Raw genomic sequence first — 17226 nt, 5'->3', positions numbered from 1 at the left:
ACCTTACTTTCTTCTAGGTGTTTGCAAATTGATTGCTTAATTATTTGCTCCATTATCTTTCTGGGTACAGAAGTTAAGATGACTGGTCTGTAATTCCCGCGTGGTCTTTATTTCCCTTTTTATGGATGGACACTATATTTGCCTTTTTCCAGTCTTCTGGAATGTCTCCCGTCTTCCATGACTTTTCAAAGATAATGGCTCAGATATCTCCTTAGTCAGCTCCTTGAGTATTCTAGGATGCATTTCATCAGGCCCTGGTGATTTGAAGACATCTAACTTGTCTAAGTATGGTAATTTTTGATTTGTTCTTTCCCTATTTTAGACTCTGATCCTACCTCATTTTCTCTGGCATTCACTATGTTAGAAGTTCACTCGCCACCAATCTTCTTGGTGAAAACCAAAACAAAGAAGTCACCTCTACCATTTCCACATTTTCTGTTGTTGTCTTTTCCCCCCTCCTTGAGTAATGGGCCTACTCTGTCCTTGGTCTTCCTCTTGCTTCTAACGTATTTGTAGAATGTTTTCATGTTTCTTTTTATGTCTCTAGCTAGTCTGATCTCATTTTGTGCCTTGGCTTTTCTAATTTTGTCCCTATATACTTGTGTTATTTGTTTATATTCATCCTTTGTAATTTGACTGAGTTTCCACTTTTTGTAGGACTCTTATTTTAAGTTTTAGATCATTGAAGATCTCCTGGGTAAGCCAGGGTGGTCTCTTGCCATACTTCCTATCTTTCCTACGCAGTGGGATAGTTTGCTCTTGTGCCCTTAATAATGTCTCTTTGAAAAACTGCCAACTGTCTTCAACTGTTTTTCCCCTCAGACTTGCTTCCCATGGGATCTTGCCTACCAACTTCCTGAGTTTGCCAAAGTCTGTCTTCTTGAAATCCATTGTCTTTATTGTGCTGTTCTCCCTCCTACCATTCCTTATAATCATGAATTCTACCATTTCATGATCACGTTCACCCTAGTTGTCTTCCACTTTCAAATTCTCAACCAGTTCCTCCCTATTTGTCAAAAAATCAAATCTAGAACAGCCTCCCCCCTAGTAGCTTTCTCCACCTTCTGAAATAAAAAATTGTCTCCAATACATTCCAAGAACTTGTTGGATAATCTGTGCCCTGCTGTGTTATAGTTAGAAAGCTTTTCCTAATATCTATCCTAAATCTCCCTTGTTGCAGATTAAGCCCATTACTTCTTGATGTACCTTCAGTGGACATGGATAACAATTGACCACAGTCCATGTATAACCCCCTTTAAACATAGTTAAAGACTTGTTATCAGATCCTCCTTCAGGCATCTTTTCTCAAGATTAAACATGCCCAGTTTTATTTTAATCTTTTCTCATAGTTCAGTCTGTTCTAAACCTTTTATCATAGTGCTCTATACAAAGTGAAATGGGTATAGTTACCCTATAGTGCACTGCAAAATGCCACCTCCCCTCAGCAAAGGGGGAAGGAGCATTTCAGAAACCCAATAAACATCACCTTGGCTGGCTTAGTTTGTACATGTCTGTGTTTTATTTCTTGTTTTGTTTGAAATGCCCTGTACCACAAGAATACAATTTATTTATTTAACAGTTTTTCAGGAGCAGATAATAGTTGAGTAAAATAGATACTGTTTATTGCACTGTCTGACTATAACTCCCTGCATCATTAGCACAGCCTCACTCTCCCTCCGGCTTCCCCATATAATGCAGCCACAGAAACAAGGTGGACTTTGACCATGTGTCTGGTTGCAGCTTGTGGATACACAGTGGAAGCTCTTTCTCAGCTCAACCAGTTACATTTTAGGGTCTTTCTCAGTGACTTTTCCTTTAATAGTTTCCTACATATTTTCTGGTGCAGCATGATTTTATAATATGTTTGTAATAGTTCAAAAATTGATGCAGTCAGGTTAATGAGAGAGAATAACGCCCCCTGTTCGGCATGAACTATACTGCCAGGCTGTGATTCAGTGTTTCTTCCGTAGCGTCATAGTTTCACTGTAAGGTAATGCCCGTGTTTGCCCAGAAACATAGTTCCATGCAGCGTTTCACCATTTATCTGAATTGATCCCTGTGCAATTTGTTTTGCTCTAGAGGCCAGAGGCCTCTGTTTCCCAAGAGGAATGTGACTGTCTAAGAGGTGCTTTCCCCTCTTGAGTAGGACTACCTTTTGTAGCAGCTGCCTGCTATGTAGTTTATCTGCCTATGCAAAGCTTTGCTGTGCGTGGTACATAGTGAGTGGGAGCTGTGTGATGCAGCTCCCATTAGTGTGAATGAATGGTGGACTCAGCTTCATGCTTATGCACACTTGTTGAGGCACTTACCTCTGTGTCTTCTTTTAAACTAATCTCAGGTGTTTCGTAACCACATGCATCCCAAGTTTGGATTCCAGCATCTCCTACACCATGTGAAGTTACAGTAGTACAGGACTGGATCAATGACCCTTGCACAAGGCATGAATTCCCTACAGGGTTCCTAGGGAATCTGTCCTAGAACCTCTTTCCTATTTAAAGGCTAGATTGTTACATCGCTGACCATGTGTGGGAGATGTTGCTGAGCATACACTAGCCTAAGCAGTTACTGCAGCCCCCCAGGCTCTCTAAGCGTGAGAGGCCTGGAGTGTGACACACCCATAAACCCAAATGCCATTGTCTTGCTCGCCTGAGCATCCGTCCCCATAGTTTAAGTACTGCTGTCATATTGGCTGGTTAGAGTAAGCCTGGATGTAGGTTTCCTATGACTACCTCACGTGCTAAAGAGCTGTGGCCTTGTTTCCTAGTTAAAGAAGGTGGGGCGGCTGTTGGAGTTTGTTCCAGGCATGCGTTCCCTTTGCATTTCCAGGGGAGAGATCACAGCCCTTGCTTAAAGGCAAAGCGATTCATTAACACACTGATTGGTTTTTCCAGCCCACTGAGATACTTATATGTCTTGGTCCAGGGTCTGTCATCTTAGAGTGTGAGGGGACGTGATGGGCACAAGGATTATGCAGATAAAATGGAGAAAGAGTCCTGCAGCTCTTCTGAGGGCAGCATGTATCCATCCAGCCTGCTTTAGGCTCTGCTTATCTCCACTGGTAGCACATTAGGGGTGAAGGGTGAGGCGATAACCGCAGAAAGCACTTCAGAAGTTTTACACTCCGCTCTCACTACACAAATTACACCACTAAACTATTCAGGCTGAACTAGCCAGCAGCCTTGGGGAGATGGGGCCTAGATTCAGCAGCTCCCTCCTTCCTCTCTTCTCCCTCCTGTGGGGCTCAACTTTCCCTTAGTGACTCAAAAATTGTCCCACCAGTAGCAGTGTAGGACAAGCCCTTTTGCAACAAAGAGAAGGCTCCTTCCAGGGACCTGTGGCTGAGGCCATTGATGTTAACCGCTTCTGAGGGCCTCTACAGCCAGGTCTGTACCAGGGTGCTGTGCACAGAAAAGAGGCATGGCCGTGCTCGCTCCGAACACAGGTCAGTGCAGCTGCCTGCAGAGCTCCAGGTGGAAGTGGCATTGACAGGAAGTGAATCCAGGGTGTTGGCCACAGTGCTGGGTAGAGCGCATCCCAGTTTGTGAGTAAAATTACCTGATGCTACACAGCCAGAACCAGCTGCCAAAGAGCAGCATGTACTCAGAGCTGGCTACACGCCAACCATACGTGTTTCCCAGCTCAGGTCACGGAGCATTACGTGGATGTTTTATACAACCGAAGCCTGTTTCGAGAGCAGCTGGTGATCAGCACCGGAGTCTGTTCCAAGCACAAGGCTGCTGTCCATGCTCGGCCTTGAGGAAGTGGATGCACATCTCCCAAGTGGCTGCTGGCTCTGCCATCTAAGCCTTGTATTGGGTGGTTCTGTCTGTTCTCTAACGTGGTTGATCCAGAAAGGGAGTGAGTGTAGCAGTGGCAAATGTAGTTTGAATGACAGCCCTGGACAATGATGCCTGCTGCTCTCATGGAGATCAAGCTCCACGATACTGTGTGCTAATGTGCCTCACCCTTGCCTCAGAGGTGCTACTTCTAGGGGATGACCTGCTCAGTCAGTTCATAGCCTTTCTCCTAAGACTGCCAGCAAGGGCTCACTGAATGCCAGTCGTGCTGGTAGGTTTAGGATGCATAAATTAACCAAGACTCTTCGCCCTCCCTCCCCAAATCTGGTGCCAGAAGATAATTTTGAGCCATCACTGTGTCAGACTGGCTTTGAACAAGTGCCCTAGAAGAGGTAGTCACTGAAACTCCTTCCCCAATTTCTTCAGCCACCGAAGTTCCCCTCTGACTGCTGGAGTTGTGGTATTTCCCACCTCGAAAGCCATTCTAGAAACCTGGTTAAAGGTGGGGAGTAGGACAGGCACAAACCCTTCCCCATGAAAGTTTCCTGAAAAGAAATATTTTCTTTTGGAGCCAGCCCCATGAGGCCTCACGAGGCTACAGAGCATTCTGAGATGGGCTGTTGATTATTTTTGGGGTGGAAGGGAGGCAAGGGACATGGCCAATTGTATGTGGGAGTCAGGGATTAAATGACTCCATTTAAATGTGTTTTCAGTTGGCACCAACTAGCAGCTTCTTAGGCCTGCGGTACATAGTTTTCTCCAAAGGACAGTTCCCTTTGTTCCCAACTAGTGGGTGGAGTAAAGTCCAAGCATCTCTGGGGGCAAACATCCATTCTCTCAAAAATGGACGGGTAATCCTTGGGTGGGAGAGGGGGGTATTTACATTTGGGCCCCATTATTGCAGACAGGTATTTGTGTCACATGAGTGGGGGAAGGACTATTTACTGAGTTGACGCACTGCATGGTGGAAATGGGGGGATTTTAATTAGCACCATGGGTGAGGTTGCAGAGACTATCATGTGAATCCAGCACCGGAGCAAAATGTCAGGCTCCTCCCCGTGAGGGGGGGGACTCGCATTCTCAGAAACATGTAGCCTCCCACTTGCCGAGCCTGGGGGAATGTGGGATTGCCCCAGGCGTGGAATAGCCAGGCGTGATGACACACTGTACAAGATCACCAAATATCTTCCATGGGCAGGAACATCTTTCCCCATCGGAAGTGGGGCCTCTGTGTACATGTGTTCTGTGTGGCTAGAGGCGTGCAGGAGGCAACCGTTTTCGAGTGAAGAGGTCCCATGAGGCTCTTCTCTAAACAAGCACCTGCCCCATGGGCCTGCAAGCTGGCACGAGATGACAAACAGCAGGAGCTGCCCTCTCTGCCTCCTCCCTCACAACACCAGGAGATGAAGTCTATTGCCTCTTTTCTTCCTCATGTCCTGCTTCAACCCCCGCCCCCATCCCCCCTCCAGAGTTGGTGGAGGGAGCTGGGGAACAGGCTGGCCCGGATAGGGCAGAGAGCGTAACTGCTCAGGGGCCCACATTCCCTTCAGCCCCTTCTGCAAGTGCAAGAGCGCGAGCACGCTCTGGTACTTCCTACAGAGAAAACAAAAACAGAGAAACAGGTGACTGATTAAAAGAGTTTCCCCCTCTGTACATGAGATTCTGCAGACAGGCAGGCAGGCAAGCAGGCCGACAACTGGACATTAAATAATTCTTCCATAATAAATGATTGGAGATAAAAGCCGGCCCCTGCTGCTGTTTGGATTGCTTTGTGTCTGCGTCTTTGTTTCTAGTTTGTTCCCCGGCCTCTGCGGGCTGGCACCAGGGCTGTCAGACCTTGGCCTCTAGCATTTCTAGGAAGAGTTTGTGCATGGGGACCTTGCCCTGCAGTTTGATGCTGTAGAAGTGCTGCACGGCTTTGGCGGCCGTCTGCCGCAGGAGGGGCAAGGTCAGCAGCAGCTTGCCCGCCCGCCGTGGCTCCTCGTGGCGCTGACTCAGCTCGTAGTCCTGCAGGGCTTCATGGAGAAGGTCCTGGAGTTTCTGCACCGCCTCCATGTCCTCTATGTGCATGGAATCTGTGAGGGGGCAGACAGATAGCAAAGAGCAACGGTCAAAAAACAGAACTGCATTTTTAATTTGAATCTAAGGCTTTGTCAATGCTGCGGCTTCTGGAAAGTAGCTCCTGGGTAGGAAGCATCAGGGCCCCTGTGAGAAGAGCTGGCAGGGCTGCTGCTGGAAGTGGTGGGTGCGCCCCCCAGTGTGGCTCCCTGTGCCAGGCTTTGCAGCACTCTGGAAGTGGGTGCTCAGGGGCCAGTAGGGCTGCAAAGGGTGGCTGGTGAATTGCATTATAACCAAACCACTTCTACAGGTGGGCTAGAGAGCTGTGCAAGAACAACGCTAGCTTGAAGTTAGGATGGGTACTTGGCTACTCCTGTGCCTACCAGCCCTCTATGTTCCCGAGGGGGAGTGGCATGAACAGTGAGGGGCTGCTGCTGTGCCATCAATCAGGAGTGATCGCAGTAGGTATAATTAACACTTCCATAGAGCTTCATCAGTATGAACTAACTGCTGTGCAGCTGCTCGGGATGGCAGAGAGACGGAAACACTTCCTGGAGTACTGGCAGGGCCATGCCCAGCTCAGGACATGGTGGAGCAGAGGGTCACAGAGCGGCAACAGCGTGGCTTTTAACCAGCAAAAGTAAAACTATCCTTTCTCCACAGCTGCTTTGTGGCTCCCCCCTTTTGCTGAGCAGTGTGACTGGAGTGGCTGCACAGTCTATCTGGGGCACATGGGCAGCTGCTAACAACAAGCTTTTGCCCTTGAGGTGAGTGCTTACAATCATATTTTGCCAGTCTGTGTGCTTTACAGATAAGCCTCAAACCCCAGCTAAGAGGGAGGTGTGTTACAGATGGGGAAACTGAGGCACGGAGCTGCTAAGTGACTTGTCCAAAGATACAGCGTGTCAGCTTCAAATGAGAACACCAGATCTGATCCTTATCACTAGCTCTATGCCCCAGCTCACGCTCCCTTTGTTCATTCCCTTGGGGCAGTGGGATCGGGTGGAATCATGTACCTTACTGTGCTTTATATACCAGGTACTCTTGGAGTGGGGTTGCTGTTGTGTGATAGGTGAATCAGAGTAACAGCGCTGCTTCTCCTTGCCAGCTGACTTCTATAGGCCGAAGAACCCTAGCAGCCATCTATTTCCCATTTCCTCCCCTCTGTTTCTTTTATAAAGACCCAGCCGCACCCCAAACCCGCTCTGCCTATTGCCTTTCTCTATGCTGAGAAGAGCTCCAAATCTGCAGTGGCCTGCAAAAACTAAAATAACAGTGCAGGATTAATTTCCCAGCAATCCATCAGCGAGCCAGCGTTGATTGCATTGATAAACTGTTAATTACAAAATCAATGGCTATGAATTTTTACAGCTGCCAGAGCACCAAGGAGGAGGGATGCTGCCAGGCTGTGGCCCACAGGGGCGTACGGCATGGTAATCTAAGGACTCCCTCCTAACGTGTGCATTCAGCAAGAGCCATGCCTGCACTTCTGCAGAGCTCCGTGAATGGGGGGACAGAGTGCACATGTGATAATGGACAGCCAGTCTGTTGAAGTTGCTGCAGACAGGGCCTATTGCCTCTCTCAACAACAAAAGTTTAGTTTAAGCTGGCACTCTGGCGCCCCATAGGAGCAGGGGTCTCCATATTCTACCCTCACAGAATATGTGGCACAGTTCACCCCTTGCTGCAGAACTGTGCTCAAATCACCTCAGCACTATGTCTTCAGGCAGGGCAGCTGCAGGGAATAAAGGGATAAGGTTACGGACAGGATGAGATGCCCCAAACTAACTAGGGCTCAACTGCGGGGAGCCCCTCAGCAGTAGAATTCCTCTGAATGCTTAGGCTCTGGGTGGCAACGGCTGACACTGTGGCACACACAGCACAGAATAACAGGGCAACTGGCGATTCAGAACCTGCTCCCTGCCGGGATGTTTCGAATGAAGTATTTGGGAAATGGTGGTCTTCACTGCTCTTTATTTGTTGTTGTTCTCCAAATAAAACCACACTCCTTCTCTCCAGTAGTCCCACACAGCAGCTCCTTGAAGCTTTACACACAAAAAGGGTCAGTGATCTGCCAGGGCTCCAGCAATGGAAGCTGTCTCCCAGCAATCTCCTGTCTGTGCTCAGCTGAATCACTCAGCTTCTTCACATAGACTTTCAGGCCAGAAGGGACCATTGTGATCATCTAGTCTGACCTCCTGCACATTGCAGGCCACAGAACTTCACACACATAGGGGTGTCAACCCTCCAGGACTCTCCTTGAGTATCCAGGAATTAAAGATTAATCTTTAATGTGCTGAAACCTCCAGGACTATGTACAACCAAAACTGGCACTCCTATACACACACACACCCCCTCTTTTAATAGACCCATAACCTCTGGCTGAATTATTGAAGTCGTCAAATCATAATTTAAAGAGACTCCACGATTTACTCTAGTTTAAACCAGCAAGTGACCCATGCCCAATGCTGCAGAGGAAGGTGAAAAAAACCCCAGGATCTCTTCCAATCTGACCTGGGGAAAATGAGCATGTGGGCAAGACCCACCAAGCAGACACCTGGGAAAGAATTTCTCTGTAGTAACTCAGAGCCCTCCCCAGCTAGTGCCCCATCTCTGGCCACTGTGGATTTTTGCTAGTAGCAGTTGCAGATGGGCCACATGCCATTGTAGGCAATTTCATCATACCAGCCCTTCAGCATTGATCATGTTCAGTCTTGAAACTAGTTATGTTTTTTGCTCCCACTGCTCCACTTGGAAGGCTATGCCAGAACTTCACTCCTTTGATCATTAGAAACCTTCGTCTAATTTCAAGCCTAAACTTGTTGAGGACCAGTTTATATCCATTTGTTCTTGCGTCAACAATGGTGCTTAACATAAATAACTCCTCTCCATTATTTATAGAGAGCAATCATATTTCCCCTCAGCCTTTGTTTGGTTAGGCTAAACAAGCCAAGCTCCTTGAGTTGCCTCTTGTAGAGTAGGTTTTCCATTACTCTGATCATCCTAGTAGCCCTTCTCTGCACCTGTTCCAGTTTGAATTAATCTTTATTAAACATGGGAGACTAGCACTGCACATAGTATTCCAGATGAGGTCTCACCAGTGCCTTATGTAATGGCAATAACACTTCCCTCTCTCTGCTGGAAATACCTCACCTGATGCATTCTAGGATTGTATTAGCCTTTTTCACGGCTGCATCACATTGGTGGCTCACAGTCATCCTGTGGTCAGCCAATGCACCTAGGATTTCTCCTGCTCTGTTGCTTCCAACTGATGTGTCTCCATCTTACAGCAAAAATTCTTATTAGTCCCTACATGCATGACATTGCATTTTGCACTATTACATTTTATCCCATTTCTATTACTCCAGTTTTCAACATCCTCTAGATCTTCTTGTATGCTATTCTGATCCTCCTCCGTATCAGCAATACCTCCCAACTTTGTGATAGCCACAGATTTGATTAGCACACTCCCACTTTTTGTGCCAAGATCATTAATGAAAATGTTAAATAAGATTGGTCCCAACACCAATCCCTGAAGAACTCCACTAGTAACCTCCCTCCAGGCTGACAATTCACTTTTCAGTATCACCCATTGTAGTCTCCCTTTTAACCAGTTCTTTAGCCACCTTTCAATTTGCTCATTAATCCCCATCTTTTCCAATTTAACTAATAATTTCCCATGTGGAACTATATCAAATGCCTTACTGGAATCCAGGTAGATTAAATCTACTGCATTTCCTTTGACTAAAAATTCAGTTATCTGCTCAGAGGAGATCAGGTTAATCTGGCATGGTCTAACTTTTGTAAAACCATGTTGTATTTTAGCCTAATTACTGTTTATCTCTATATCCTTAATTATTTTCTCTTTCAAAATTTGTTCCAAGACCTTGCCTATAATTGAGGTCAAACTAACAGGCCTGTAGTTTCCCAGATCACTTTTTTCCTCTTTCTTAAAAATAGGTACTGTATTAGCAATTCTCCAGTTAAAGGGTATGACCATCCCCCCAGTTTACAGATTCATTAAAAATCCTTGCTAGTGGGCTTGTAATTTCATGTGGCAGTTCCTTTAGTATTCTTCTGTGGAGATTATCTGGGTCCCCTGATTTGGTCCCATTAAGCTGTTTGAGTTTGACTTCCACCTCGGATGTGGTAATTTCTACTTCCATATCCTCATTCCCATTAGCCACTATTCCCAAAGCTCTTTATTAGCCTTATTAAAAACAGAGGGCCATGCCTAGATTATCTTTCATCTCCTCCCTATCCTCAGTGCTCAGCAACCCCACTTCTTCTTTCCTTATTTTCTTTTTGTTTATATAGCTATATAACCTTTTACTAGTGGCTTTAGTTTCCTTTGCGATCATAGAGTCTTAGAAAATCAGGGTTGGAAGGGACCTCAGGAGGTCATCTAGTCCAACCCCCTGCTCAAAGCAGGACCAACACCAACTAAATCATCCCAGCCAGGGCTTTGTCAACCCTGACCTTAAAAACCTCAAAGGAAGGAGATTCCACCACCTCCCTAGGTAACGCATTCCAGTGCTTTACCACCCTCCTGGTGAAAAAGTTTTTCCTAATATCCAACCTAAACCTCCCCCACTGCAACTTGAGACCCTTACTCTTTGTTCTGTCATCTGCTACCCCTGAGAACAGTCTAGATCCATCCTCTTTGGAAGCCCCTTTCAGGTAGTTGAAAGCAGCTATCAAATCCCCCCTCAGTCTTCTCTTCTGCAGACTAAACAATCCCAGCTCCCTCAGCCTCTCCTCATAACTCATGTGTTCCATTCCCCTAATCATTTTTGTTGCCCTCCGCTGGACGCTTTCCAATATTTCCACTTCCTTCTTGTAGTGTGGGGCCCAAAACTAGACACAGTACTCCAGATGAGGCCTCACCAATGTTGAATAGAGGGGAATGATCACGTCCCTCGATCTGCTGGCAATGCCCCTACTTATACAGCCCAAAATGCCGTTAGCCTTCTTGGCAACAAGGGCACACTGTTGACTCATATCCAGTTTCTTTGTCCACTGTAACCCCTAGGTCCTTTCCTGCAGAACTGCTGCCTAGCCATTCGGTCCCTAGTCTGTAGCGGTGCATGGGATTCTTCTGTCCTAAGTGCAGGACTCTGCACTTGTCCTTGTTGAATCTCAACAGATTTCTTTTGGCCCAATCCTCTAATTTGTCTAGGTCCCTCTGTATTCTATCCCTACCCTCCAGCATATCTACCACTCCTCCCAGTTTAGTGTCATCTGCAAACTTGCTGAGGGTGCAGTTCACGCCATCCTCCAGAACGTTAATGAAGATATTGAACAAGACCAGCCCCAGGACTGACCCTTGGGGCACTTCGCTTGATACCGGCTGCCAACTAGACATGGAGCCATTGATCACTACCTGTTGAGCCCGACTATCTAGCCAGCTTTCTATCCACCTTATAGTCCATTCATCCAGCCCATACTTCTTTAACTTCCCTCAAGAATACTGTGGGAGACAGTATCAAAAGCTTTGCTAAAGTCAAGGAACAACACATCCACTGCTTTCCCCTCATCTACAGGTGTCCAACTCTGTTTGGCTTTTGGCAGTTGTCACTTTTTCCCTAAACTTTCTGTCCTCGAGGAAGTAGCTTTCCTTGCTGATCTGTCCCATCTTCTATTCCTTGTAGGCTTTCGGCTTTCTCTTAATAACCTCTTGGAGGTGCTTGCTCATCCAGTTTGGATGAATTTCCCCCCATCCCGTGCTTGGGATGCAAGTTTCAGATAGCTTCTGCAACTTGGCAAAGTAATTCCAAGCCCCCTGTACATTCATATCCTTGAGTTCTTCAGTCCAGTCCATTTCTCTAACTAATTCCCTTAAGTTTGCCCTTTTGAAATCAAAGTCCCTAGTTGCAGACTTATTTTTGTTTATCCTTCCACTTAGTTTAAACTGAATTAGCTCATGATCAGTAGAGTTGGGGACTGGCTCAGAGGTATATCTGTAGGTGCAGGTGTTGGCCATTTGCGTGCAGGCATTTATATGTGTCCCTGCATTTGTGCAAGTGTGCCCCTCGAGATGGAAATTGAGTCCATAGTGACATTACAAGGACATTAAGGTTAAGTCAAGTACTAAAAAGTTAGAAAATGCCAGCCTAAGGTCAGCTGTGCAACCTTAATTCATCCGCCTGTGTGTATAGATTGTGATACAGTTTTTAGTTACATGATCACATCCTATTTTTTCCACAGGAAAAAAACAGAGGCATGCAGGGAGATCTCACACACTGTAACTCACCCCACAGACTGTCTGCTCCAGCATATCCTGAGCTGGGCATTGCCCTGCTTATGCCCCAGGCATGAGCATGGTCAAGAGAGAGAGAGCAACACTGAGTATTGAAGCGCCTATTGCAAAAAACCCTGATGGCAGCATCGAGCTCCTATGTCCCCACTTAAAGTATAGCCCACAAAACAACCTCCTGTGGTACTCCTTAGCACTTCAGCCCAACTGGGTGGGTGTTAGGGCCTGTAGCTTCCTTCACATCACTGCTCTGGTTTCTGCTCCCAGTGTAATGCAGGGACCTTCCTTTTAGGTTAGAGGCTATTTCTTCATAAAGAGTTTAGTAGATTGCCAAAAAGCCACAATCAAGAAAGAGGCCCACTGTGGCTAAAAGCCCATCCTGGTCCAGTGCAAAGTGAAGGCAGCAATTAGAAATATAAAAGCAACTCATAACAAATGGAAAAAGAGGGAAATAGATGGCAATCAATATAAATTAGAAGTGATGAAGTGCAGAAAATTGATAAGGGAAACTAAGGACATCAGGGAAAAATCTATGGCTGGCCGGCTAAGGACAGTAATGAAGGTTTATTTAAAAAGAATATTAGGAACAAAAAATCTAGCAACAGTACTCCATTACTAGGTGGAAATTGTGCACTTGTTAATAATGATGCAGAAAAGGCAGAAGTATTCAATAAATATTTCTGTTCTGTATTTGGAAAGAAGCATAATGATGTAATCTCATTATCTGAGGATGAAGAACTACTTTTCAGTCCCTGAGTAACTGAGGACGACGTTAGACAACATCTAGGCATGAACATTTTTAAAATTTAAAATGTAAATAAGAAGGCCCAGATAACTTGTACCCAACAATCCTAAAATATTTGGCTCAGGAGCTTTCTGGCTCACTGATAATTTTTTAATAAATCTTGTAATACCAGGGAAAGTCCAGAAGACTGGAAGAATGCTAATATGCCAATATTCAAAAAGGCCAAGTGTGATGACTCGGAATTACAGGCGAGTTATCCTGAGTTCAATCCCAGGAAAAATAATGGAAAAGCTGATTCAGGATTCCATTAATAAAGAATAGGAATATAACATTTGACAGTCAGCATTATTTTATGGAAAATAAGGCATGTCAGACAAACCTGATTTTGTTCTTTGGTGAGATTGCAAGTTTGGCTGATAAAGGTAACTGCATAGAAAAAATAGACATAGACTTTTGTAAGGTGTTTGACTTAGTAGTACACAACACTGATTAAAAAATTAGCACTGTAGGATAGCAATAAAGCATGTTAACTGGCAAACTGACAGATCTCAAAAAGTAGTTGTCAATGGGAAATCATCTTCAAATGGGGTTCTGCAGGGATTGGTACTAGGCCTGATGCTGTTCAACATTTTCATCAATGATCTGGCAGTAAATATAAAATCACTGCTGATACAACTTGTGGGTGATACAGATTGTCAGAGTGGTAGCTAATGATGAGGACCGTGTGGTCATACAGAGCAACCATTGAAACAAAATGCCTTTTAATACAGCCAAATGTCAAGTTATCCATCTAGGGACAAAGAATGCAGGCAATACTGCTAGAATGGGGGATTGTATCCTGGAGAGCAGTGATTCTGAAAATAATTTAGAGGGTCATAAGCAGTTCAACGTGAGCTGCCACTCCAAAGCTATGGCAAAAAGGGCCAATGTGGTCTTATAAACAGGAGTAGTGAGTAAGGGGAGGACTTTACCTCTGTTACAGCATTGGGGAAACCAACTGGAATAATGCATACAGTTCTGGTGTCCACATTTTAAAAAGAAGGTTGAGAAATTGAAGAGGGTGTAGAAAAGAGCCACAAAATTATTCAAGGACTGAAAAAAATGCCTTACAGTGAGAGATTAAACAGCTTGATTGGTTTAGCTTACCAAAAAGAAGTTTGAGAGATGACTTGATTAAGCTGTATGAGTACCTTCCCGGGGAGAAAATACCAGGCACTAAAGGGCTCTTTAATCTAGTTGAGAAAGGCATAACATGAACCAATAGCTGGAAGCTGAAGCCAGACAAATTCATGTGAGAAAGTAAGGCCAAACTGTTAACAGTGAGGGTGATTAACCATGGAACCAGCTACACAGTGAAGTGGTGGATTCTCCAGTTCTTGATATCTTCAAGACTGGATGCCTTTCTGGAAGCTATGCCTTAGACTATTACAAACACAGCTCATTGAGCTCAAGGCAGAGTAACTGGGTAAAGTTAAATGGCCTGTGTTATAGACCAGGGGTTCTCAACCTTTTTCCTTTCTGAGGCTCCTCCCAACAGGCTACAAAAACCCCACAACCCAGCTGTGCCACAATGTATTTTTTTCTGCATATAAAAGCCAGGGCCGGCATTAGGGGGTAACAAGCAGGGCAACTGCCTGGATCCCCACGCTCCAGGGGTCCCTGCAAAGCTAAGTTGCTCAGGCTTAGGCGGCGGGTCTCGGGGCATCAGCCCCATGCAGTGGGGCTTTGGGTTTCTGCTCTGGGCCCCAGAAAATCTAATGCTGGCCCTGCTTGATGGGCCCCCTGAAACCTGCTCGTGGCCCCACAGGGGACCTCAGAGCTCTGGTTGAGAACCACTGGACTAGATGATCTAATGGCTCCATCTGGCCTTAAGCTCTATGAATCTCTGAAAGCTTAGGCAGGCAGGTCTCATCATGCAGTAGCTTTAGCTCTGATGACTTTCACTGTTCCCTGGTGGACAGATGTGCGAGTAGCAACCTTTTCAGCTGCATGGGCAGTATTAACATAGCACACACTATCTGTTGTGATTTGGGGCAAGCTTTCACTGCCCTAATCCCAACCAGTGCACCTCACTCTGCTCTGGAGGGCCTCTCCCCATTTTCTGGCTAAAGTGGAGTTTACTGTCCGTGGCCTGTTCAGACCTTGGCTTCTCTGGTGAGGCTGCTAACGAAGGGGGACAGTCAGTGCCGACTGTAGTGGTGGTTTTGGTGTTGTAGCCACTTGTCAACTGGGATTGGAACCCTCAACTAATTTCACACTGGCCAGCACCCCATACATTTGAGTACGGTGTAAAATCTGATTTTACAGTCTGACTTCTCTCTAGTCACCACTGAGTTGGGCCAGATTCAGACAGGGCCTTTGAAACAAAAAGTGCTGAATCCCATTTTCCAAGAGCCATCTGGCTCCCTCTGACCTGGGCTTGAATAGGAACTGGTGACTTCAAGGTAAAGGGTTCCATATCCCATTCCCTGATCCAGCCTGTCCCCCTGACCTAGGTCTGATTGGATCCAGTACACTAGAGGGAAAAAGCTCCATATTCAGTAGTTCTGTCTCCAGAAGCCAGCCAGTCCCCCCCTCAACAAACTTGAGGCCAGATTGGAGCTGGGGACTCGCGAGTGAAAGGGTTCATATTTCATACCTCAACTCCTGTCCCAGCCAGTCATTCCTCTCCAACCAGGGCCCATATTGGGAGCAGCATTCTAAGAGGGAAAAGGGTCTATACTCTATTTCCAGACCCCCTGGAGATAAGGCCTACATTTCCACCAGGTACTTAATTCACTTCTAAACTGAAGGAAAAACAGTGGGGGAGAGTGGGTGCTGTGTTAGACCCACTGGAGAGACTCATTGTTACCAGGAGGCAGAGCATAGCCAGGCACTAGTCCTCTGACTCCTCAGGAGCATCTTAGAATGCTAGATCCAGGTTGGCCTTGGCTCCCTGAGCCTCACACCAGTCCGGGTCATGGCTTTACCTGAGTTGGCAAGGGCCAGGGCCTTGAGTGTGACAAACTCCTCCTTCTCCACCTTCAGCTTCTTGTACCGGCGCACCAGCTGCAGGATGGCCATGTAGAGCTCCAGCAGCCCCGTCAGGCGCGAGTGCTCCTCATCCATTATGTAGTCCTCGGCGTAGACCAGCTTGTCCTCATAGGGCAGTGAGCGGTACACAATGCCCAGGATGAGGATCTCCATCCAGGCGCTCTGCAGGAGGCTCATCTGGTCCCCCAGGGAGAGATTAGAGAAACCTGGCAGGGCAAATGACAAGCAGGGTCAAACTGGGATCGGCTCCAAAGGCTGTATCCCCCACAGCTCCCCAGTTTTTCTGGGAGTCATTCCATCTTCCCAATCCCCTGCTCATTACATGGGGTCTCTGAGCACCTCTCCAAAGCCTGTGGTGAGCCTGCCAGCTCTGGTCAATGTCCTTGGGTTTGTGGGGCTCATGCTAGCACTCAAAAACTGCTGTGGAGACAGTGCTCTGAAGTTGTGGCCTGGGCTGGAGCTCTAATGCCACCTCCTTCCCCCCAGGCTTCAGAGCCTGAGCTGCTATGTCTACAGAGCTATTTTTAGTGTGGTACTGGGAACCCACGTCTCTTGACCTGGGCTGGAAGGCTTGCTGCTGTGGGCCGTGTAGACATGCCCTGGGTAGGTACTTACGTGTCTGGCACCTCTGGAATTCACCCATCTCTCTACTTCCCAGTCCACCTGAAGCCCTGCCTGGAATCCATCCTTTGTGCTCCCCATTTTTCCTTGCAGCGCTGTCCTGAATACAGCCAAGTCCTCAGGCCACACCATGGTGGGATGTACCCTGACCCTGTTCCTCCTGCAGTACTGCCTGGTAGGTACTTTGCTTCCCTGTTCCTCCTGCTGTATTTTATGTAATGCAACCCATTCTCTCCCCACCCCAGCCAGGAACTCTGCAGGCTTGACAGGGAAGCACTCCAAAGGGAGTCAGTGGACTCCTGATGGGGTAGGAAGAGAAGACGCTTGCCTGAGTTTCAAGCTCATCATGATCGAAATGCCATCTCAGCCAAAGTGGCAAATTCTCTTCCACTGTAGCACACTGGAGGATCAAAAGTTAAATCCATATGAAAACATGAGCCACTTCTGACCATCACGACTCCCCGCACTCAGCGACTCCAGCTTTCTAGTGAAAGAGCCCCACCCAATATTGAAAAATGCTCAGGCTGCCAGACCAAACCCTAAAATACCAACAGATGCGTCAGTATGAACAAACCAAGCAGCAAGAAGGTACAGATCCCTCCACAGACATAGATCCTGGCCACATGAATAGAGCTCACTACAGAGACAGGCAGACCTGAGGCAGACCCTCCCCAAATACAGACGAAATGACCATAAACTGGGAGGCACAAAGCACT

General features: G+C 46.7%; 1 protein-coding gene across 1 annotated transcript in view; it reads right to left on the bottom strand.

Annotated features, from left to right (window-relative positions):
* Positions 1 to 1498: 1498 nt before the first annotated feature.
* The window catches only part of ESRRB (estrogen related receptor beta), a 166886-nt gene continuing 151158 nt past the window's right edge, over positions 1499 to 17226 (bottom strand). The window contains exons 7-8 of the mRNA XM_007064172.4: positions 15826 to 16095; positions 1499 to 5872 (exon numbers count right to left, since the gene is read on the bottom strand). Coding sequence (XP_007064234.2) covers positions 5628 to 5872; positions 15826 to 16095 — 515 coding nt within the window. The 3' untranslated portion in view covers positions 1499 to 5627. The remainder of the gene's footprint in view (positions 5873 to 15825; positions 16096 to 17226) is intronic.

This window comes from Chelonia mydas, chromosome 6 (assembly GCF_015237465.2).
Source record: "Chelonia mydas isolate rCheMyd1 chromosome 6, rCheMyd1.pri.v2, whole genome shotgun sequence".
NCBI classification, from domain to species: Eukaryota; Metazoa; Chordata; order Testudines; family Cheloniidae; genus Chelonia; species Chelonia mydas.
This window is presented reverse-complemented; position numbering and strand designations above follow the sequence as displayed.